The sequence below is a fragment of the Callospermophilus lateralis genome, chromosome 13, assembly GCF_048772815.1.
Source record: "Callospermophilus lateralis isolate mCalLat2 chromosome 13, mCalLat2.hap1, whole genome shotgun sequence".
Classification (NCBI taxonomy): Eukaryota; Metazoa; Chordata; class Mammalia; order Rodentia; family Sciuridae; genus Callospermophilus; species Callospermophilus lateralis.
Window position 1 is genome coordinate 37,812,155 of NC_135317.1, and position 25,166 is coordinate 37,837,320.

Sequence of the window (25,166 nt, forward strand, 5' to 3'; positions counted from 1 at the left end):
GTGATATTAGGTTTAGGTTATATAGGAGTCTGTCCTTATCCTTACGAGAGGCATAATAAAGTATGTAGGAGTATGGTTTACAATGTCAACAACTTGGCTAGCTACATAATAAAGTGTGTGGGGGTGACACATCCATCTACATATATATATATAAATGTGTAAATATGTATATTTATATATATACATTTATACATGTATAAATATATATAAGGAAACAAATTGCTAATGATTACAAAATCTAGATGAAGAATGTTTAATTGTTCAAGGTATAATTCTCTCAAATCTATTGGTAGGTCTAAAAATTCTCAATACAAAAAAATTGTTGGGAAAAGCACCCTTCATACTATTAGATATTTCAAAGGACCAATATAGTAATTCCTCTTCTAAAATAAAAGATAATTGAATGTAAGATCTAAGGGATATAAACAGTTAGTCAACAACAACAAATAAATAAAAACCTGAAACCAAAAAGCAAAACAAAACAAAAAAAAATTGGGAAAGGACACTAGAGTGAAAATTTTAAACTACAGTTTTGGTATTAATATTTAAAATGATACAAGAACTTATGGTTATTAGTATAACTGGTAAGCAAAACAAGGAAATAGAGAAGAAGAAAATAGTGATTTTAATGTATATTTGATAAAAATTTGACCAATTATACCAATAAACCTCATTTTGGAAAATAATTTCTATAACTTTTATAGTTGCATAATTTAGCAGACAGGGCAATGATTTGTCTTATACAAACGAAGCCTTGAACAAAAGATACTTTCAAGCTCAATTAGACTGTCACATATAAAACTCATATCTACCAGAAATGAATGGTAGTTAATGGTCTATTAACAATTTTAAATACAAAAACTAAGAGGTATAGAAAAGAAGTTCCAGAAGCATTTAAGATGAAGTGCATCTCTAGGCACATAAGATGGTCCCTCACTGAGAAGCGAGAGAGCATAGTAAAGGAAGACCACAAAGTTGGAAAAGACTGCATCATATTAAGGATGTATTACCAAATAACTCCTAGTAGGTTTTAGGTATTGATATATTATCATATCCAATTAGCCATAGGGTCTGTTGGCTATTAATGCTACATAGTAACTGAATTGGATTTTTCCACTTAGTTGTTACTTTGGTGGAAATAAATCTCAAACTTTATAAAAGAGATAAACCGAAAAATAAAATTTGCTTCACAGAAGTTTACATTAAAATTAGTTCATTTTATAAATAATTCTACCCCTTTAAAATAAAAACTGCTAGTAATAAAGATTTCTAGAAATTTTGCAAAACGCAAAGGTCTCAAAACAAAATCATTTGTGATCCTAGCTGGTCCCTTCCTATTTCCACCTCTGTCATGTCATTTCAAAGATGGAAAAGCTAGCGTTTCATTTCATTGAAATTGTTTTTACCTGATATTTTAATTCTTAATAAATGAAAGGCACAAACAAATATAGTATGTTTTAAGTCCTCATCATTTAAATCTCCCTAAGCCTGATAACTAATAGGTAAAAAATAATATATACATTGAAATAGGGTATTTTTTTCATTTCATCATTCTTTGACTTTTATAGGACAAAAAAGGATAGAGAATACTTAACTGATTTTGTAACATAAAAGATATCAAAATTAAAATGGGAAAAGAATACAGTTTTAAACAGGAATTCATCAAAAGAAAGAAAAATACAATGACGTGGGGAAAAGTTTATCAGAAAAACATAATATTCAAATTGAAATGAAAAAGATTATCATCTGTTTAACAAAGTTTATCAAAAGCAACTTATAAAAAATAGTTAAAGTGTGAAGTCGGAATTGAAAACTGAAAATTATTATTTGAGAGCAACACACTCTAAACACAAACACACTACCAAGTGAAACATTTAAGTTGAATATGATGCTTTAAATAGGAACCTGTAGAATTAATCATCATTAAGATTATCTGCCAATGATGGAGTCATTTGACAATAAGCAATCAAACAAGTTACCTGATTGCAATAGTTTAGTACAAATCCAATTTGCACTTATAGTATGAAACCTGTTAATTCATTAAATGTACTCAACTCAACAGGTATTTAAATAATATTGTTAAATTATAGTATTGTAAAACCAGTGAAGTTTTAAATATTTAAGATTAAAATGTCAGTGGAAACATTCCTCGTATGAATACATTCAAAAATACTCCCAAATACAAAGCCAAAATCACTCATTAGAACTTTAAAAGACAGAAGAAAACTAAAAACTCCAGTTTTAAAGGTAATAATAAATACATAAACTGTGAAGCAAAGCCAGGAATATAAAATTACTTTGAAACAGCTACTTATATCCATTTTAATGATGAATTCAAGGATACAATATGTTAAAGACATATTTAAAAGTCTAGCAGTGGGGTAAGACAGGTGAATCAAACTTTGTTTGTATCTGAAATAATTACAAGAGACTTTGAAAATGTAGTGTTTTCTTTCCAGTTAAAAAAATTCTATTCATTGCCTCTATCTTTGGTGTCACTGCCACCAATAAACACAGTATACAGCTTAGAAACCTAATTACTATCTTCAACTAGGAAAAGTAAAACAACATTATTTCTTTAAAAATAAGATGTAAAGAATGTAATCCTACTTAATTTTGTCTCAGGGTCCCACATATCTGAAATATCATGCCAAAAAGTAAAAGTCTAAAAGGGAACATCATCATTTGCTATAACTGCACCAAAAATTTAGCTACTGTACGCTGGTGTGATGACAGCCAGTAGTATGCAGAGGCTACAGAAAGACATAATTTACACAAGTTTAGATCACAATTAGGAAAAGGAAGGTTCAGTTTAATGTGAAACTGAAACACAGACAACAATGCCTTCACGTAAATATGCTACAACTTTGTTCTCTTGCAGTTTAAAAGGACAGTGTAAATATCTTAAATTTACACAAAACATTAGGAAACAAGGTAGTTGTTCATGATTAAAATAAAATAGCAGTGTAAATTAATTTAACACAGTGTTAAATATATTCACATGATCACCATTGTGATTCAAATGGCCACTAATAGAGTTACATATCAATATATACACATAACATTTGCCACAACAGTTTTTGTTAAGTTTGACATTTTGCAGACCAGGTAATTTTACAAGACATATAATCTTGTATCAATTCTTCATATTATGAAAGGAATCAAATATTGTTAAGTAGTTTCATTTCTCTGGCGGAGGGTGACCCTCTAAAAAGTCAGTGCAAATTGAAGAGAGTTCTACCTTCTTGAATATTTGAACTTGTTGACCAAGATAGATTCCTATAAGCTGAAGATAAACAAATCTTAAGAATTAACGAATCTCGTAACATTGTCAGTGGCCTTTAGCAGATATCTGCCACAAAGAGGAACACTGGGTCCTATAGCAGAGCCTTCTGAGAATATGGTTGCTGTGGCTGAGGAGGCTGTTGGTTGCCTCCCGGTTGAGTCAGGGTTGACGATGTTAAATTATAGTTTGGCATCTGGGACATATTAGTTCCTGCATTCTGGTATATAGTGACATCAGCAGTTGCAGCAGTAGCAGTGGGAGGAGGACTATATATTGAAGCCTGGTTGGGATATGTATTTCCTTGAACCATTGCACTGTGGAGGGAGAAAAACATCCAATTAGCTATCTACCAAAATATAGCCATTAAGAGATAACAGTAAAGCCTGTTATCTGTTAAACACTCATTCATCTAAATTCTTTTTCTTTTTTTAGTTGCACTTGGACACAATGCCTTTATTTATTTATTTGTTCATTCATCTGTATGTTTATTTATTTACTTACTTACTTATTTATACGCGGTGCTGAGGATCGAATCCAGGACCTCGTACTTGCTAGGTGAGCACTCTACCGCTGAGCCACAACCCCAGCCCCCCATTTAAATTCTTTTGATAACTGTTTAAACATTTGACACAGATGTCAGACATTATTATTTGAGACACTGGGATGCTGCAGAATAAAAATAAATCACTACCATCATGAAGCTTCCACTCTAGCAGGAGAAGCCAATGGGTTATAAGTGCTGTGAGAAAGAAGAGAGTCTATTAGTAGGACTCAAAGTCCTGAAGCAAGTGATTCTAGTTTCTGTATGGTGGTAGAGGGAGGTCTTTCAGATAGAGCAATTGTTATGGTTTGGATATGTGGTGCCTTTTCTGTTTGAGACAATGCAAGAATGTCTTGAGGTAAATGATTAGATTATGAGAGTTGTGACCTGGTCAGTGGATTACTCCACTGATATGGATTAACTGGGTGGTAACTATAGGCAAGTGTGGTGTGACTGCAGGAGGTAGGTCACTGGGGCTTGCCTTTGGGGCTTATGTTTTGTCCCTGGTGAGCAGGGTTCCCTCTCTGCTTCCGTGTTGCCATGCCCTTCTGTCATGATGTTCGGCCTCACCTGGGACCAAGAACTATAGAGTTGGCTATCTATGGATTGAGACCTCTGAAATCATGATCCAAAATAAACTTTTCCTTCTCTGTGTTGTTTTGTCAGATCTTTTGGTCACAATGACACAAAGCTGACAAAAACAGAAGTATTTAAACAAAGACCTAAAATAAAGGAAGGGAAGGAGCCATATCAATTATCAAGGAACAGTTTGTTTCAGGCATACAGGAAAGAAGCCTTTGAGGAAAGAAAACACCACACATGTTCAAGGAAGAGCAAGGAGGTCAAGAGGCCTATGGCCAAGTGAGCACAGGTAAGAGTGATATATGATAGCAGAATTGAGGGGCTATAGCATATATAGTACCTTGAAGGCCACAAAGATTCTGGCTTATAACATGAGATGGAGAGACATTGGTTGGTTTTGAGCAGAAGGGTGATGTAATATCACTTAGATTCACCCTGAAACTAGGACAGAAGCAAGAACAGTGGAGGCTATTAGATTTTTCCAGGTGAGAGCTGACAGGCAGTCAAAGCCAGGGTGGAGATGGAAGAAAAGGGCATTCACATATTTTGAAGATCATGCCATCAAAATATAATAATGGACAAAGTAACTGGGAATGCCTGAGATTTTATACTTAGTAAAAATAAATGGCAGAATGGCCATTCACTGAAGAGGAGAAGAACCAAGAATGGTTTTGAAGTGAGAGGTCTAGAAAATATACAAGAAAACATGATACGTTAAGCAGTCAGATATTCAAGTCTAGAGTCCAGTGGAAAGATTAAGAGTAGAAAAAACATTTGAGTGTCATCAAGAATATACATGGTGCTTAGAGTCACAGAGCTGAATGAGCTAACCTATAGAGTGCGGCAGAGAAAAAAGCAGTCCATCTGGTCAGCCCCACACATCTGAAAGATAAGATAAACAGGAGCAAGGCCAAGGAAACTGAGCAGTAGTAGCAGTGAATAAAAGAAAAATAATGGTCATTATGGTCATGACCAACTATAATAGTATTTCAAAAAAAAAAAGAAATAATAAACTGTAAAATTAGGTACAAAAACAAAATTGACCCCATGATCTGGAAATCATCGGTGTTCCTGACAAGAATAATTCCAATGGACTACTGATAACGAAAGACTGATTGTTTCATTTCTCTACTTTCCTAAAAATACACAGAATAAAAGAGACCACCTAAATACCACCCCACCACATTTATCAACTATACCATTACCTATTCAGATCTGACTATACCCCGTATGTGAAACTGTTAATACAGAGTCTGACCCTATCAATTTTTAGTATAGCTATTAATGCCATCTCTGAAGGAGTACATGTTCAACGGGTGTTTTTTGTAGAACATGTCATTGAAACATTTAGCTGCCTTCTTGGCTGGGCTCATTTGTTTATTCTCTAGTTAATTCTTAGCTTACCTTCATTTTCACTAGGATACATTCCTTGATTTCCCACTTTTCTGGCATGGTTCCTCCTGTGTTCCATCAGAGGACCCTGAATGTATAACTATCATTGTATATTCTCTGACAGTTTCCTTTTGTATATTCTCTGATAGTATGTATCCCTACTAAACTATAATATCTTAAGAACTGGAACTGAGTCTCTTTCATCTTTTACAGTCACACTGCACAGGACACAGTTTTTATACTATAGAAGAACCTGCTAAATATTTGAAAAATAAATGTTTAAGTGTTAATGATGACAATTTCAGGTGCTATATTAAGCCAGTGAGATGTATTTCTTTATCCTTATAAGGGTTTCATAAAACTTTGAGGCAATTTAAGAATCTATGTATAAATGTACCATATATATACATATACATGCACATATACATATATACATAAGTATACACACAAAAATGTGTTTTCCTAGTGTTTCAGTATAGAAATAAGAAAACTGATAGCATAGCAAATGTAATATAACAAAATTGGAATAAGTGAGAGTCAGGGTTAGAAGTCTACTTGCTTGAAGTGTGCTGCATATTTGCCTTGAGTTTTCTAGTTGCAAATTAAGGCCAATGAGAATTTTTGTTGTTTTTGACAGGCAGGGTTTGTTTCTTTGTTTTTCCTGATCTTCAGTACACATCTAAAAAGACTTTTTAAAAATTCTTCTACAGATAATTTTGGTTTCAGAGTTCAGTTTTTCAGACTTCTGTCATTCTTGGGCTATCTTATTATTCATTGGAGAAGGTAGCACTGATTCAGTTCTCAAAAGTTACTTGTAGAGATGGTAGAATTTTAAAGTGATAGTAAATGACTTTATAAGGCAGCAAAGCTTGTTTATTTTTTTTAATTTGCTTCTGCTAAACTGAGGTTCAGGGACAAATCAGTGTATGTATGGCAGACATCTGACATACAAACATTACTTAGAGTTTCTTAATTTCAAAACGCTTCCTATTTAGCAGAAGCAAACATATAAAAATATGTAGTTTATCACAACATAAGTTATAAATAAAGATATATGCACAGTTCTTTAGTTGTTTAAAGAGGTGAATAAGTTTTCCAAGAAAATAACTCAAGTTGTGTTATTCCAGATCAGAAGAGGGAGAAAAAAGTAAGAAAGATGTTCTAACAAGAGTAAAGATAATGCTGGAATGGAATGGAATGGTACGCATGGTATAGCAAAGATGGAAAGTGTGAAAGGCCCGATGTGTGCTGGGAATTACCCTGATACTAACTGATTGAAGGTACACCTGGAGATACTGACAAGGATTGAAGAACATGTAGTCCTAGGAGCACACTAAGCAGCTTAACTCTTAATACTGAGAAAGCGCATAAAGAACTTTTAAATGGAAATAGGATAGATAAATTTACAGAAGCAAGATTAGAAGCCAAAGAACCATGTAGATTAGGCAAGAAATTCTATAGTGTTTAATTGCAAGATATGATGATATTAATAGGGAAGAGTTACTTAGGAAATTAGCAAATAATTTTATGTTGGGTATTATGATAGGGAAAAGTGCTGAGCAGACATAAAAGAAATATTGGGTGAAATGCAGAGTTTGTCCCAGGCTACTGGGTAGACAGGGAAAATTTAAATTGAAAATAAGGAAGTATATAGTTAGAATGAATACAGTAAAAGCTAATATTAATGGAATGTTTAGTATGTGCCAGTTTGCTATATGCATCACTTATTATCAGTCCATTACACTGTGATATATACTTATATTACAGTAAGTCAAATTTTTTATACCAATAGGAACCACAATATTGCACTATCACAGTATAGAGGCCATGTGTGTTAAGCTCTGGAGCCAGAAGGCCTTGCTTTGAATTGAAGTTAAGTAGAACCTTAGACCCCTCTCCCCGTCTCAGTTTCCCATTTTATAAATGGAAAATACTAGTATAGCTTCCCCCCTACGTTATTACAAGAAGCAAATGAATCAATTTATGTAAAACATAAAACAGAGTGCCTGGCAGACACTAAACATCCCATGTTAAGCCTCCCCATGACCTTAAATGACTCTGGAATACTAGACATGACAATAGGATAATTCCTTAAAATTCCCAAGCTTCTCCAACATGTGACTCTTTGAGGATGAATATTACAATAATGAGGGTATTACAGAGTATCTACAGACACTGATGGAAAGATTTCTAGAAATTATGCCTGGGTCACCTAGAAATGTCTGTTACACAAGTCAGGATATCATGACTTGTAGAATACATGCTAGTAAACTATCTTAAAGTTTGTTTCAAGGGAAAGAATTCTGCTTAGATTCCCAATAAAGCAAACACACACATAAAATATTTAAAAAATTCATAATGATTTAACTACATGACAGAGAATACAAGTAAATGCCAAAAGAACTGGGTCTCTGTCATCGCATAATCAGTTAGCTATCTGCCTCAAGAACCACCGAGGCAAATAATTTTTTCATCTTTTCTTTTCAAATGTTGTACCCTCTTTAATGAAAATCAAATTCCAATATAATACAAAAATAAGGAAATATTTTCTTACTTAAAGAGATAGCCCAGGATGTATACTCCAAAACAATAACAGAATTTAGATTTTACATAAAATTTGTGGAAAAATGATAAATTATAGTTACAAATTAGTTTCTTTAAATAAATTATCAAATATCATCATAGACTCAAAATCACAAAAATATCCCACTTATAAGAATACAAAAAATACAAAACTACCCCCCAAATACAGAAGTTGAGTGAGTTATTCAGTCAATGGACTGGCTTGTAGCTGATATTGTAGTATCAAAGGGGTTCCTATAAAATCCACTCAACACCACAAATGGGGCTGTCTGGCAACACTGATGACCTCTACCTGAGATTTCTTATTCAGATCTATGCTTACTGATGACTGGAGGCAATTAAAGAATTTTAACAGCAAAATCACAAGTAATAGTCAATATATCAAATTACTTTGAGTAAGAAGCCTGAGTGTGCTGACTAGAAAGGGCCGGGTTTGCAGATGGTGGAACTGCTCCTTGGCTGAGAGAAGACAGTTGCTCTGGAGGAAGACTGTAGCTCTGGAGATGACTCATCTGGGCATTCCCTGCAACCAGGTAAGCACCACTTTGATGAGGCCCTGGATATACCTAGGATGGTTATTGAGAAAACATACTTGATCGTAAAACCTTCACACACATTCCAAACATTTTCTGAAGAGGCACTCAGCTACAAAAAGAACACATACTATTTCTCAGGAATCATTTTTTAAAAACTTACTTCTGTCAACAAGCATTTTATAAAAAACACTTTTTAGTGATGTGGAAGCTGAGGATTTTTGTTTTTAAATATTACCTGAACTATTATTTATTGCAATACAGAAGCATTAAAGGAAATTACCTTGAAACTTTATACTAAAATAATGTTTCTATTAAATATACTTAATATTCTGTGTGATAATATGGAATCCAAAATGACATTTAGGAGGCACATTTTAGGAGACTACAATGCCATAAACTCTATTTATAATATAAATTTCCTAAACTGCAATTTATTGAACCTAGAGCAACTTAACTTTATAAAGCAAAGGTGAGTAAGTTGACTTTCTAAAGCAGGGGTCAGCATGTTTCCTTATAAAGGGCCAGGTAGCAAATATTTTAGGATTGTAGGTCATATAGCCTCTGTCACAACAACTACAATCTACAGATATAGGATGTAGCAATAGACAACGAGAATAGCTATGTTCCAATAAAAGTTATCTAAAAAACAACAAACCAACAAACAACAACAAAAACAGGAGGCAGGCTGGATTCATTTGCTTACTCCTATATCTAAAAAACTGTACTGTTTTTAGTCTAAAGAGATTGAAGTTTTTAAATATCAAAAGTCTTAAACATGGTATTATTAATTTTCTATAGCATTCACTTTTAAAAGACAACTTCTGTCTTTGTAATAAAATTGTTACTATGTGGGCTGGGGTTGTGGATCAGTGGTGGAGTGCTCACCTAGCACAGAAGAGGCACTGGGTTCCATTCTCAGCACCACATAAAAATAAATAAATGTATTAAGAATATTGTTACTATGTGTTAAATCAATATGACAATCATCAAGAGGCAAGGACAATAATCATCCTGGACTTCTGTTAAACCACAACACATACCATATCAGAATCCAAAAGGTCTTCATTATAAACATAGCTCTACCAGCTCATATAACTATTTTACTTTTTTCTTTGCATGAATGTTTGCTTTTTTTTTTTTTTTTTTTTTTTGCCTGACTCAAACTGAATTCCCTTGAGAAGATATCATCTAGCCTTATGTTTCTAGGGCTTGGCTGTTAGTTCCAGGTAGTGCTAGACCCTCATCTCAGGGAAAATGGCCCATTAAAAAAAAAAAAAAAAATCTGAACAAAGTTTGTAATAAATCTTTGTAAACAAAAGAGAATCTGGCTGATTATTCCTTATACCTGGAAATTGCTGAATTTATGGAAAAGGGGCTCTTAAACAGTTGCTTCAGATGAAAAGAGAAAAAAAAGGGTCTACATTGCAATATATGCATTTTATGTAAAAAAAAAAGGGGGGGGGGAATTCCCTATTTAAGCAGCTTTTAAAAAACATAGGAAAATATTACATTTTGTTGGTTAACAGTTTTTCAATTCCATTTTTCCCACTGCATTTAAGTTTTCCGTTTTTAAGTATTACTAAAAGTCATTAGATATTTAAGAGAATTTTCCCATCTCTGAAAATGGTATATTTTAATTTGTGGGTTTTTAAAAAAAATACAATATTGAGATAACACATACAAAAGGCTGTACATATGTAGTGTACCCAGTTTGAGGAGTTTGGCGATAAGTACATACTTGTGAAACCATTACCATAACCTATGCTATGAACATCCAACAATCCAAAAGTTCCCTGGTACTCTCTTTATTATTTTTGTGATAAGAACACTTTGCATAATCAGGTCATTGTAAAATAAAAACAGTAGATATTCAGAAGAACTTAGTAATAATTAAAAATTTGGCTCGATTTGATAAAACTACAGTTCTTAACCAAATCATTATATACAAAGTTTAAAAATATATAGATATTAGGTCCTCAACTTTAAAGATTGTTATTCAATGGTCTAGAGTAGAACCAAAATAACTATTTAAAATAAAGTAAAATAAAAAGATTGATGGCTGATTCTGCTGCCTATTGCTATATAAGAGCAATACAACTACTGGTATATTTAATATATTATAAATTGCATTCATCGAGTAAAAAATTGTATTAAACTTTATTCTCATTCTAAACATTACTTTTAGAAAATTTCATACTTTATAAAAATACAGCTATTACAGCAATTTCAAATGCATTAGAGAAGTTAAAACAATATTCTTGAACTTTTAAAAGCATACCTGAGAACCAGAAACACCAGATGACTGCATATAATACTGCTGATTCTGTAATTTTGCATACATGGAATACATGGGATCTTCATTCATTAATTTAGTATACAGCGAAAGTGCCTCCATCACTTTAACATTAAGTTCTGAGAGTTCTGAATGTTTCCTGAAACATTACACAATAATTTGAAACATAACTGCTTACTTAAATGATAAAATATTCTAAACTATGACATATCAAAATAGCAAAAATTAATTTTGGTAGACATTATTAAAGATTCAACCTAGGTAAAATTATCTTGTATTTTAGTGCTGAGGCAAGCAAAACTGCTTAAGATTTAGGTACTGTGCTGAGGGGAAATACAGTTTATTACAATTGACAGTACTCTGAAATACTTAAGATTTCCCCAATTATTAATAAATGGATCATTTGTGGGCTCTGGTAATGCCACTTTAGCAAAGATGACTGTACTAGGCTACTTAAATCTTATTTGTTAAAAAAAAAAAAAAAGAATATAGGGAGACTCAATTAAATCCTCACTTTTAAAAAGGGCAAATGAGTCCAATTCCCCACATCTAGTTGAAAGAAACTGAATAAGGAGTGGTTCCTGTGAAAGCAAATAGAGCTCACTCTGAAGTTTATAGAGACAGTTTTAAGGACAAATATACACAATACAGATATAGTCCATATTCTTTTACCTATCAATATCTTCCAGCTTTTCATCAATGAGAGGTCCCATCTGGTGACACATTGCTAATATAACAAGATTTGAAGAAATAAGAAAATGCAATAAAAGAAACTGAACCATTGATACATAATTATAAAACTTTAATAATAAAAGATTTAATTTAGAGCAATAAACTTTATATTAATTAATGTTAGTCAACAGAATCCAAAATTCATTTTCTCAGAATATGACAGTGACAACTTAATCTATAATACTAATCTCAAAATTAAGAATTTTTTCATTTCATAAAATTCTAGAATATTGAATTAAAAGTTTAATTTGGATTAAAAAGGTATGAGAATTCAAACTCTACCCAAGGTTTAAACTGCATTTTATAGAGTCAGAGTAAAGCAAGGTACAGTGGCATAAGCCTGCAATCCCAGTGACCCAGGAAGCCTGAGACGGGAAGACTGAAAGTTTGAGGCCTGCTACAAAAACTTAGAAAGACTTTTTTTATTTTCTCAAAATAAAAATTCATACATACATAGAGCTGGGGATGCAGCTCAGTAGCTCATTGGTAGAGCACCCGTAGGTTCAATCCCTAGTACCACACCAAAAAAACAGTAAGACTGGGTCAAGGAAGACTGAGAAATGCTTTGTTTAAAATCATTCTTAAAAACCATTCTATAACAGTGCCAGGGAAGGTGGTGTACACCTGTAATCCCAGCAGCTCAGGAGGCTTAGGCAGGAGGATGGTGAGTTCAAGGATAGCCTCAGCAACTTAGTAAGGCCCTAAGCAACTCAGTGAGACCCTGTCTCTAAATAAAATATAAGAAAGGGCTGGCAATGTGGCTCAGTAGTTGAGCGCCTCTGGATTCAATCCCCAATACCAAAAAGAAAAGAAAAAAAAAGTCTTTAAAAAAAAAAAAGTCTATAACAGAACAATAGATAGAACCTCTAATTATTCTCTTTGCAAGGTAAACTGAAAACAGGTTTACCTTCTAGATGAAGTAGCTCTGGTAGATCTGGTTGATTATCACTGGGGTCAGTACTTTGCAACATCTGCAGCAACTGGTCCATTTTATCCTACAAGAATTAAGTAGTTAATATAAAAAACAACTGAACTTTATGAAACATTATGTTTTCACTTATTTAACTAGATAAGGGACATAAAACTTTCATCATTAATTATAGAAACTTCAATTTTGCTTTTATGTTTTATTATCCCATATATTATCTTTAATACCATGTGTAGTCAAACAGTTGAATGTTATCCCTATGTATTTTAACAGATATTCTATAAAACTAGAAGAAAAGAACCACATTTAAACTTCAATGTGTGAGTTCTTCAATCTTTTATATCATGATAGAGGATTTCACTTTGCTTTGTAGCTGCTGCAGCTTAGACACAGGGCAGGTATAATATTCCTCTCAAGATGGTTGTTATGACTAACAACTCAAGTCATGAATACTTCACTCAGCTCTATTACAGCTGTTCTTGTAAGTAGAGCTCTAAGGATTTATTTTGCGTTTTCCTTTTTTTACTTTTTTCCCCCTGACAATATTTATTCCTGATTCTTTTTTGTTAGTTCAGTCTTCATCATTTCTCTAAAGGAACACTTTTCAAATTTTGTGCTCCTGTCTCCTCTAAAAGAATTCTAAACTATCTATAAATACATTTACATCTTTTAGAGATGACTTTTCATTTTTCTCAAGTTTAAAATAATACAAAAGATATGACTGCCAGGTCATTAAATATTGGCATCTTAAATAAAACAGTTCTGCTTTTATATATATGCATTTAAAAAACAGTCTAGGGTTGGGGATGTGGCTCAGGGCTAAAGTGTTTTGCCTATGAAGCTCTAGATTAGATCCCCAGCACCACAAAAAAATAAAAATAAATAAATAAAACCAGTCTTTGTTAGGAATTTCAAATTGTTTATTTTTCTCTTTGAACTCATCAGATTTCCACTCAATTTCCCCTACAAATTTTTCTGATTTTTTTTTAGTTGTAGATGGACACAATACCTTTATTTTATTAATTTTTATTTTTATGTGGTGCTGAAGATCGAACCCAGTGGCTCATGCATGCTAGGCAAGTGCTCTACCACTGAGCCACAAACGGGGCCCCACCCCTACAAATTTTTATCCTAGTGTAATATAACTGAAAGTCATCTACTGATGACTATATCAAATTTCCTCACAATAAAATTATGTATATAAACTGACAATGCTCCAAGTATTAAATTCATCTGTATGAGTTAATGATTACTATTAATATGAGTCAAAATAACATATTTCAACTTTTAGAAAATAAAATAATCCAGCAATAAGCATTGATTCCATTCCTATTTTTTGTTTTTACAGGTAGAAGTGACAAAAAACTTTGTTCATAAAATAGAAGCTTTACAGCATGATCATTAAGTCCTTATAGTATCCTCTGCGTTTAACACCAGGGATTACAGTGGCTTATCATTAAAAATTATGTTTAATTATCTACTAGTTGAAAGTCATTTTGTTCCTCCAACTTTTTTTTCTTTTTCCATAGCAAAATATATAAAACCATCTGATCTATTTTACTCAGTCATTAGTCATTACTTTCTTAACACCAACTCCAATATTTGAAATGGTCCCTGTAAATTTTTATACTGTAGGGCAATGCACCACAGTAAGGTTCAGGATGAGCCAGGGGTAAGGCTTTCTTCTGTACAAAGGCAAAGGGAAATTATAAAGGAGAGGAGAAAAAGAAATGACCTACAGTGTCAGGGTCAGTACTTTGATAAATTTTAGGAAAGAGTACTTATAGAAAATGAGGAAGAACTGAAAAGATTCTTCTAAAATGATTTATAACCAGGGATCAGAAAATTTTTTTTCTGTAAGGACCAGAGAGTAAATATTTTAGGCATTCTGCAATGCCATATTATTTCTACCAAGGTTACTCAATTCTATGACAGCACAAAAGTAACAAAAGAAAATATATAAACAAATGTAGAGTGTTACAAATTTGGCAAGCAGGTGGTAATATTCTATATGGCTTGAAAGTTCCATAATTTAATATTGTACTATTAAGTTAACACAGCTATGTTAATACTGTTTTCCAAAACAAGGAAATAACATTAATAAGTTTGAACAGGAAAAGACAACCACAAACATGCTTAAAGCTGAAAAAGTAAGCAATTTAAATCTTCTTTTTCTTATATGTAATACACAGAAATTTCACCATTTCTCTAAAAGAACACTTTTCAAATTTTGTGCTCTTGTCTCCCCTAAAAGAATACTAAACAATGCTGAATAATTTGGCAGTATCAACATATAAAACACACAGATCCTTCAATTCAGCAAAAACTTATGTAAACAGGATATTGTGATTTAAGAAAAGCCTATATTTAAATCCTAATATATTTAAATCCTAATATATTTAAATCCTAATAATACAAGTTTAGGCACTATTATTGGCTCCAAAAATGACTGCCACCAAATTGACACTGCATTTTCAAAGAAGTCACTGAAAGTAAGAATTTACAGATAATAACAATGACATGGAGACATTTAACATAAAGTTAGCATAAGTTTTTCCCAAAAGCTCAAATGTGTTCAATCCAAGAAGAAACCATGATTTATTCAAATGAGATAGTAATTTAATGATAATTTAATCTTTAGAAACAATAGTTTGGCTTATTCAACAAATTCATTCAGTAAGTGTGCCTTTCTCACTAATGTGAAAACAATCTTACTATGCTTGTTGGGTCTAATTGGAAAACAGGTACTCTTGAATAAAATCAATGAATGTAAAAATCCCATTTTGCTGAAAAATTTGGCAGTATCAACATGTAAAACACAGATCTTTTAATTCAGCAACTCAATTCTTGTACATCTTAAAAGAAACACCAAGAGAAATGTTGAAAAGATGTCACTGTTTGTACTAGCAAGAAAAGCTAGAAACTTCCCATCAGTTGAGGAATTAAAAAAATCAAGAGTATATCCATGAAATATAAAGCAGGAACCTAAAATAATGAGGTCCTGATAGGATTAAAATGGGGGGGACTGGAGAGGAAATTTCAAAAGCAATCTGTGTTTTGTCTATGTTGTTTAAGTTATTATTATAACAAAAAATAGATTACTCAACTAATTAATTATTTTAAAAATTCCAATTTCAGTACAAAGTACCAACCACTATTACCAAGGAAATCACTTACTTCATCAATAAAGGCTGGTTCCGGCTCCGGTTCTATTGTTTCTACCTGAACATCATCACTAAATTGTACCGTCTTCTTTTCTGTTTTAACTGTAAAAATAAAAATTATCTTTTCCTTATGATATATTTAAAATTACATTTAGGATTTTAAATTCTAAGAGAAAATTCAGATTTTTTTCTTTAATTTCCATCAAGCTGAGAAACTTAAGGAATAATTGGGGTTGCAGATTTAGGCAAAATGAAATAACAGTACTTTATAAAATTCGGTCAAGATTTCTTAATATTCTCTTGTTAAAGATTTTGTTTTCCATGAAAAAGACCACTAAAAATAACTTGTTTCTGAAACGAAAATTATTCAGCTATCACATTAAGAGAATTCAGTAAACTGTTCAGGAAAAAAAAAAATTTTATAATCACATAAGTAAAATCTTCAACTTAAAACAAATCCTTTTTAAATTATGAAGCCTTCAAAGAAAAATCTCATTTGGAAAAAAAACACACACTTTTTCACCAAATAGGAAAATAGCTATATATTTTCTGACCTGCCACTCACAATTTCTACCAAGAGAATGACATCCTCCAAGTAAAAGAAGAACTTTGTCAGTGACCTTGGCAGGGATCTGAATTTTCCAACAAATCAGCCTATATTTTCTAGTCATATTATGCATTAAAATGAAAAAATGGTCATCAAGAGAACTGAAAACCATTGGTCAGAAGCCATTTTTCTTTTGCTCACAAAGCAATCTTTAAAAATCATTTAATACAACTTGTAAATATGTGAATACAAGGTTGTTATGAATATGGCAAACTCCAAATAATAATACTAAGAGGCATGTAAACCTCTAAAGGAATGAGCTCCTCCCCTCTTTGATTTTCCCTCTTTGTTTTCCCTCTTTCTCTCTCTCTCTCTCTCTTTTTGGCAGTACTAGAGATTGAACCCAGAGGCACTCAACCATTGAGCTACCTCCCCAACTTTTTATTTATTTATTTATTTTTAAATTTCGAGACAGAGTCTTGCTAAGCTGCCAAGGAAGGACTCAAACTTACGATCCTCCTGTCTCAGCATCCTGAGTTGTTGGGATTAGAGGAATGAGCCACTACTCCCAGTTTGAACTTCCTCTGTATTATTTATCTTGTATCAATGAGGTCACTTAAAATTCAAAGAAATAGTAATAATTAAGATAGGGATATGCCGCAGTAGCACAATTAATGGAGGGAAATAGTTTTTACTAAACTATTAGATGTACTTAATATTACACATCCCCCAGCAAATCTCCAAAATACTACTATGAGATGCCCACTTAATAAATAAGGTGGTCAAGGAAGGTTAATAACTCTTCAACAAAGAAAACTAATAAATGGCAGGCTTTGATTTGAATGCCAATCTACTGTTTTATTAGCCCATCCTACTAAAAACTGGTCTATAATTTTATTCTGAGAACAAGTAACATATCACTTAAGCATTTTGTCTTATGTGCTTCCATATTAAACAGAAATGATTTAAATTCCAACATAAGGAATATACTTACCCCATTCAAGCCACCATAAAGCAAAATTATACCATACAAAAAGAAAGTTTCAGCTGATTCATTCCCCGTGGGGGAAAAGAGATCTGCTCCAGGCATATTTGCTTTTTATATCTTGAGCTATTAACAAGCACAAAGCTGGGGCAGCACTGCATTGGCTGTTACTCATGAGAGAACACACAGCCGACTTCATATGCTGACAATGTACAAGTTTGCAGCCTTTTCTCTCAGAGGCACTAATTTTACATATATGTGTGATACGTAAAAAATACTATAAAAGTGTTTTCACAATCTTACTACATCTTAAAACAAAACAAGCTAAGTAGGGCATTTGCTTCTATTTAACAGGTTAAGTGCACTATTTCCTCTAAAAGAATGGTGTCATGGGGATCATGCTATCATCTTGTTTACCAAGTTTGAACATAAACAAATTACATAAGCTCTGATCCTCCTGTTTTTCTTTTAGATTGTTTAGAATGAAACAAAGAAGAACTAGAAAACTCACATTAAAGTTGCATTGTCATAAAAAGGAAAAAAATGAAATGGCTATATGATCTGAATGAGATCTTGCAGCTTTTCTTGAATAGAAGTTCAAGATAATTTAAAGATTTTCAACAGCTGATTCAAGAACCAAAATAAGCTTAAACACACACACACACACACACCAAACACAAATATACACACAAAATCAACAATAGCAGTCTAGGTTATAAAAAGTTGGCATACTGTGCAATACACTTAAATAAGTTTCTACATATTTTTGAGTTCTAACCCCCCCAAAAAAAATTGATTAGAAGAATGTGTATTAGGAATCTGTCTCTATAGAAAAGTGATACAACACAACCTTGAAAAGGCCATGTTTCATTAGAAATTCTATAATTTCTGGCTTATGGTTAAAGATGTCTCTTCAAAGGACAGTAAAGTATCTCTTTACTGTTAACATATTTATATGATTTATTCTATACACATTTATGTAGTTTGTATTATAGGTAAGACTCAGTACTAGGTGCTGTTGGGGGGAAAAAGACTAAGACAAAAATCCTTTCTTAAAATTAAAAAAAAAATAATAACCATCTTGTGGTTCTTTCTTTGATTCCCTTCTACCTGGCATTACAGAAGACAAAATGAGATATTCAGCCAGATAACTGCAGCTTATCAATTAATATTATATAAAAACTCTTTTTAAAAATTCTGAACTTTTTGATCACGACTTAAAATTTTTTAGATGATTCAAACTTATCATTATGAAGATTCACTAAAATACATTATGTAGAAATGTAGTGAACTATCTCTCAATACTTCAACAGTTAACATTTCCTGCAAATATTACAGCTACCACTAATATCATATTTTCTCCATGGTCCCACTTTCTAGTTACCTCTCCTCCTAAACAAAGGTTTGGAAATCAAACAAAAAAGCTCTATATGCACTTCATTAAATATCAGTTAATAACCTTCTATAGAGCTGACAACTTAGGACCATTATGTTGCTTAGAGGATATTGCCATTAAGTCTGAGGCTAAACACTAAAACACTTCTCCAAACTTTGAAAAGCAAGACTATATGAGACTATATTGCATTTGTTATACTTTGTTAGCTAATAAGAAAAATACAAAATTAATAAATTCCATAACATTTCTTAATGAAATTGTTTTACACTGTACAAGGACATCTAGGCAGATATATAAATATAATAAAGAAAAATCCATAGTCTATGTTAAATTAATCTTAATAGTCAGGATTTGAATTCTTAGATTATTCTTCTGGTAAATAATCTGGGACTATTTACTAGAAATGCATTTTTAAATACACCTCAGTCACATCAGCATTTAAAAGTCATTACTCAAATTTCATTGAGAAGATTACAAATTATCTTTCATACGTTGACAGAATAAAAAAATACTCACTCATTTCTGGTTCAGCAGTGAGATCTGCAGTCACAAAATTAGAAGGAAATAACCCTATTCCTTGATGGGTTTCACCTTTCCACCAGTTGGGATCACTATGATAAACAAAAAAGAATGCTTTGTAATAATAAAGATTTTTTTTTTGAGTAAGAAATAAACTTTTATTTGTTTATATACGCCACTGAGATTTTGGCTGTGTTTATTACTACAACACAGCACAGTCCATCATAATAAGAACATTCATCTGCCAAGTCTTCATTGGTTTCATTCATTAATAATTATTTTCAGAATCAATTATTTTATTTCATTGGCAATTATAAAATAGTGTTCTTCCTCCAATTTTTGGCATTTCTTTCATAGTCATCAGTTAAAATTCTCCTTTAAAGAAAAATTCAATACCATTTATCATCCCCTTGGATTGAAAAAACTGTAAAAAAAGGATTTTCAAACATTTTTACTTATTGTTTTCTAACTGGTTAAACAATTATATTTTACTTTAACTCTTTGGTATTTAATTTATGGATAATAAAGATTTTTATTTCTTTAAATCTTCATCTTTTATAGTGTTTCTTATTAAATTAGTATGTTATAACAATCCAATTAAGGAGCCAAGGAATTTGTCTTCATTAGAAATAAGAAATGAGGCATTAGAGAAGATAAAAAGCTATTAATCACACAGTTCTTTATCTTTTTAAGGGCCAGCTGGTGTTTTGGGAATCCAATAAAAAGCTATAAATCTCTCCCCCAAAGAGGCCCTATTTATAGTTAAAAACTGTTAACTTCAGAGAATTCTTTGAATCCAGCATAAAGGTAGGCTCATTAATCCAAATCTTCATTCCTAAATCATTTTTCTTTCTAATACACATCAGCAAGCTTTTTTCTCCAACAAAAGACATATAAGAGGACACTTTTTACAGCACATCTTTCCAAGAGACACACTCCCTGATGTGTACACACATTCATCATTGTATCCCCACTGTCTAATACATGAAAAGCTAACAAGTCCTCAGTAAAGATTTTTTTGAAGGACTGCAGGACGAAGATTTTGTGCAATTTCCAGTTAACTGTCTCAACTTTACATGATTTTTTTCTTCCTTGAAAAAAAATATGAAAATAAAAATCCTATAGAATGTTTATCCCTCTAAAATTCTTATGTTGAAATCCTAATCCCCAGAGCAATGATATCAAGATAGAGTCTTTGGGAAACAATCAGGTCATAAGGGCAGAACCTTCCTGAATGGAATTAGTGACTCCAAAGAGCTCATTCAGCTCTTCTGCTATGTGAGAAAAGTGTGAAGACAGAATACTAAATGAACTTACAAAAATCAATAGCTTTCCTCTACACCAAGAATAAATCTGCTGAGAAAGAAATCAGGAAAATAACACCATTCACAATAACTTAGAAAAATAATAACCCCAGGAATAAATTCTATCTACAGAGGTTAAAGACCTCTACAATAAAGAAAACTGAAGAAAGAAACTGAAGAAGACACTAAAGAAGACTGAAGAAGATCTTTAGAAGATAGACGTCCCATTGTTCATGAATAGACAGAATTAATATTGTTAAAATGGTCACATTACCAAAAGCAATATACAGATTTGATATAATCCCTATCAAAATAACAATGATATTCTTCATAGAACTAGAAAAGTAAGTCTTAAAATTCATTTGGAAGAATGAAAGACCCAGAATAATGAAAGTAATCCTAAGCCAAAGAAGCAATGCTGGAGGTGTCATCATATCTGACTTCAAAGTATTAGACTACAGAATCATAGTAACAAAAACTGCATGGTACTGGTATAAAACCAGACACAGACCAATGGAACAAACTAGAAGACAGAGATAAACCCTACAGATAGAATCATCCAATTCTTGACAAAGGTGCCAAAACCATACATTGGAAAAAAGATAACCTTTGTAACAAATGGTGCTGGGTTATCATTTTATAGAATAAGAAGATTATATCCCTCTCATCCTGCACAAAAGTCAACTCAAAATAGCTCAAAGACCTAGGTAGACCAAAATTATGCCACACATAAGAAAACACCTACGGTCAGCACTCCAACACACGGGCACAGGCAATGACCTTTTCAACATGGCACCTAAAGCTCAGGAAATAATACCAAGAACTAATAAATGGGATCACATCAATTTAAAAGGCTCTACACAGCAAAGGAGAAAACAATCAACAATGTGGAAAGAGCTTACAGAATGGGAGAAAATCTTTGCTAGCTACTCTTCTGACAATATTAATATCCACAATATATAAAGAACTCAAAAAAACTTAACAAAAAAGAAAACACCAAAAACCCAATTAATAATGGGAAAATGAACTAAGCATTCACTTCTCAAAAGAAATACAAATGACCATCAAACATATGATAAAATGTTCAACATCATTAGCAATTAGGGAAATAAATGCAAATCAAAACTACACTGAGATTTTGTTTAATATTTATTTTTTAGTTGTAGTTGGACACAATACATTTATTTATTTATTTATTTATTTATCTATTTATCTATTTATTTATTTATGTGGTGCTGAGGATCGAACCCAGGGCCTTGCACGTGCTATGTAAATGTTCTACCGCTGAGCCAATACCTCAGCCCCTATACTGAGATTTTATCCCATCCTGTTAGAATGGGAGTCATCAAGAACACAAACAATAATAAATGCTGGAGAGGAGATGGAAAAAAATGAACACTTACCCTGTTGGTGGGATTATAAATTAGCACAATCACTATGGAAATCAGTATGGAGGTTCCTCAAGATTACAAATGAAACCACCATAAGACCCAGCTCTACCACTCCTCAGTATTTATCCTAAAGAATTAAAGTCATCATACTATAGTGACACATGCATACCCATGGTTTATAGCAGAACATTTCACAATAGCCAGATTGTGGAACCAGCCTAGCTGTTCATCAATGGATGGATGGACAAAGAACATGTGAGCGCTCAAGCACACACACACACACACACACACACACACACACACAATGAAGTTTTATACAACCATAAAGAATAATAAAATTACATTACTTGCAGGAAAATGAATAAACTAGAGAATGTAAGTAACATTAAATGAAATAAAACAAACTCAGAAAGTCACAAACCATGTTTTCTTTGGAAAGGAAAAAGGAAACGCAAGGCAGGCAGTGTTTGAGGAGGGGTGTGCTCATAAAAAGAGAAGGGAAATGAATATAGTACAGGCAAGGGACCAAGGGGAGACAAAGGGGAAACATTGGCAAACAATACTGGCCAAATTATATTGTTATATCATGTGAATATATGAATATATAACAACAAAGTCCACTATTATGTACAACTATAATGCACAAATAAATTATAGGGAGAAAACAACACATAGTTAATAGACTTCCATCTATGAACCAGGAAAAGGGCCCTCATCGGACATAAAATCTGACAATGCCTTGTTCTTGGACTTCCTAACCTCTAGAACTATGTAAAAAAAAAATTCCTGTTTTTTAAGAGTCACACAGTCTACGGCAATTTGTTATAGCAGAATGAAAGAACTAAAACAATAAGTGATACTAGAAATAACCTTAAACAAATATGACTTTATTTCTTAAAAGTACTTGCAAATTTTAATATTTCATGATCAGTAACAATTCATTTTAAGTAAAGCATCATATAGCTGCAGTTTTAAAGAGAGATGCATTGTAACACTATCCCCATAATAATGTAAATGTGTAATTCCATGTAAAGTTATTTTGATCCACATGGATACACTGACTGTTCTATGTAAATAAATCAATAAACTATACAAATGTCTTACAAATTCGGTGTATTCTCTAAAACTTTTAAGACTCTATCCTCCACAGAAAAAGGTCAATATTTTGACTACATTTTGTAATTGAATTCAACAGGAACAACGTAAAATACAAGGGATTTTACATATTTTCACATGGATAGTCAATTAATAATTAACCATTACCTGTCATCAAGAACTGTTATAATTTCCCCAGCTTTAAACGTAAGTTCATTATCTTCAGCAGCTTCAAAGTCATATATAGCACGAACTTTTCGGCCTTCATGTTGGTGGTTAGTTAAAAGACTGGATGTGCTTGGATACAAAGTGGAAAGGGTTGTTGACTGCTGCCTTTGCTCCTTGAGGGACAACTCAATGGCTGAAAAATAATGAGTTTTAAAATATCCAAAATTTATTATAGCCACAATCCAAAGAAGTTCCAAAAGATATCTCAAAGTATTACTTTTTCAAAAGTATAGCTGGAAACTAGAACATATCCTGATATATGAACAGAAATCATTTGTCAATAGTATTCATATATGCACAACTGAATATTTAAAATTTGATGAGAAATTCATGACTTTTTATTGAACAAATATAATTAAAATTATTGGGAGTTAAAAAATAAATTCTTGAATACTTTATGAAATTTAGTAGCAAATATTTTACATTTTTTTTCAACTTTTAAATGTTTTTCTATAGCAAGTTCCCAAAACAATATCAAAATCACATGAGAAATCAAGAGTACCATGCCTCACTGCAGAACTACTTAATAAATTACAGTCTCAAGGGCAGTATCTAAGAAGCTGGATTTTATTGTTACAAAGATCATTCTTTTGAAACCAGTGGGAAGACTCACCTAACAAATCTTAAATGTGTCTCCTCTATCTCTATCATACTCCATCAATGCAGATTATCCTTACCATGCATCTCTCAGAAACAATTATGTAACTAGATTACTCTGCAATACAATCTTAATGTACTCACTACCTTCCCTTCAATTGGAACCATAACCCCTTCTGAACCCCTGTTCTAGAATTATGAAAGAGCTAATATGAAAACAAAACTTTAGAACAAGGGGAAGGGAATGCATCCTAAACACAAAATGGTAAAAATCTTAAAAGAAAAGCAATTTTAACATCAAAATTTATAACTTTTTTGGGGTTGGGGGGCAAGTAACTGGGACTGAACGTATGCCCTCATGTATGCTAAGTATGCACATAACACTGAGCCAGCCCCTAAAACTTTTATTTGGTAAAACATGCCATTATCAAAGTTAATAAAACAAAAGGCAAGGGCAGATGTTTACACAGATAAAATAGCAATAGATAAATACCTAAAATATTTATATCTTTAGAAATATCACTATTTTAAAAAAAGAATTTCAAAAGAAAGACAATTCACCTAAAAAGAAATCAGAACAGCCACTACACACAAAAAAGGATTCAACCTCACTAATCAGGTAAATCAGGTAAATAAATAACTGGACATCATTTTGACTATCAGGTTCACAAAAAAATAAACTCTAATAACACCAACTCCTGTGAGGAGATTAAAAATAATCACAGCTTCCATACATTGTTAATGAAAAAAAAAAAAAGTCATGCAACCCTTTAGAAAAGTGAAGACCTACCTATTTCATGTTCCAACAATGGCACTTTTAGTGCCACATGATAAAGTCACACATATATGCAAAAGAGAATACAAAGAGGATATTGCAGCACTATTTGTTATAGAGAAAAAATAGTAACAATGCAAATGCCCATTGTAGAAAGAGAAAAAGTGTGCTATCTTAGTACACTGGAATTTTATATAGTAGTTAAAACAAATGAACTTGATTCATCTGTGTCATGAAAATCTCAAACATAATACATGAAAAAGCAAGCTGCAGATGGTAGAGTGTATTGCTT

At 32.3% G+C, this 25,166-nt stretch overlaps 1 protein-coding gene across 1 annotated transcript in view; it reads right to left on the bottom strand.

The window, feature by feature from the left end:
- Positions 1-609: 609 nt before the first annotated feature.
- Positions 610-25,166, bottom strand: part of Stam (signal transducing adaptor molecule) — a 67,514-nt gene continuing 42,957 nt past the window's right edge. Inside the window, exons 7-14 of the mRNA XM_076831662.1 lie at positions 23,443-23,635; positions 19,482-19,576; positions 16,051-16,139; positions 12,853-12,940; positions 11,886-11,940; positions 11,199-11,352; positions 8,775-8,950; positions 610-3,600 (exon numbers count right to left, since the gene is read on the bottom strand). Of these exons, the coding sequence (XP_076687777.1) occupies positions 3,378-3,600; positions 8,775-8,950; positions 11,199-11,352; positions 11,886-11,940; positions 12,853-12,940; positions 16,051-16,139; positions 19,482-19,576; positions 23,443-23,635 (1,073 nt within the window). The 3' untranslated portion in view covers positions 610-3,377. The remainder of the gene's footprint in view (positions 3,601-8,774; positions 8,951-11,198; positions 11,353-11,885; positions 11,941-12,852; positions 12,941-16,050; positions 16,140-19,481; positions 19,577-23,442; positions 23,636-25,166) is intronic.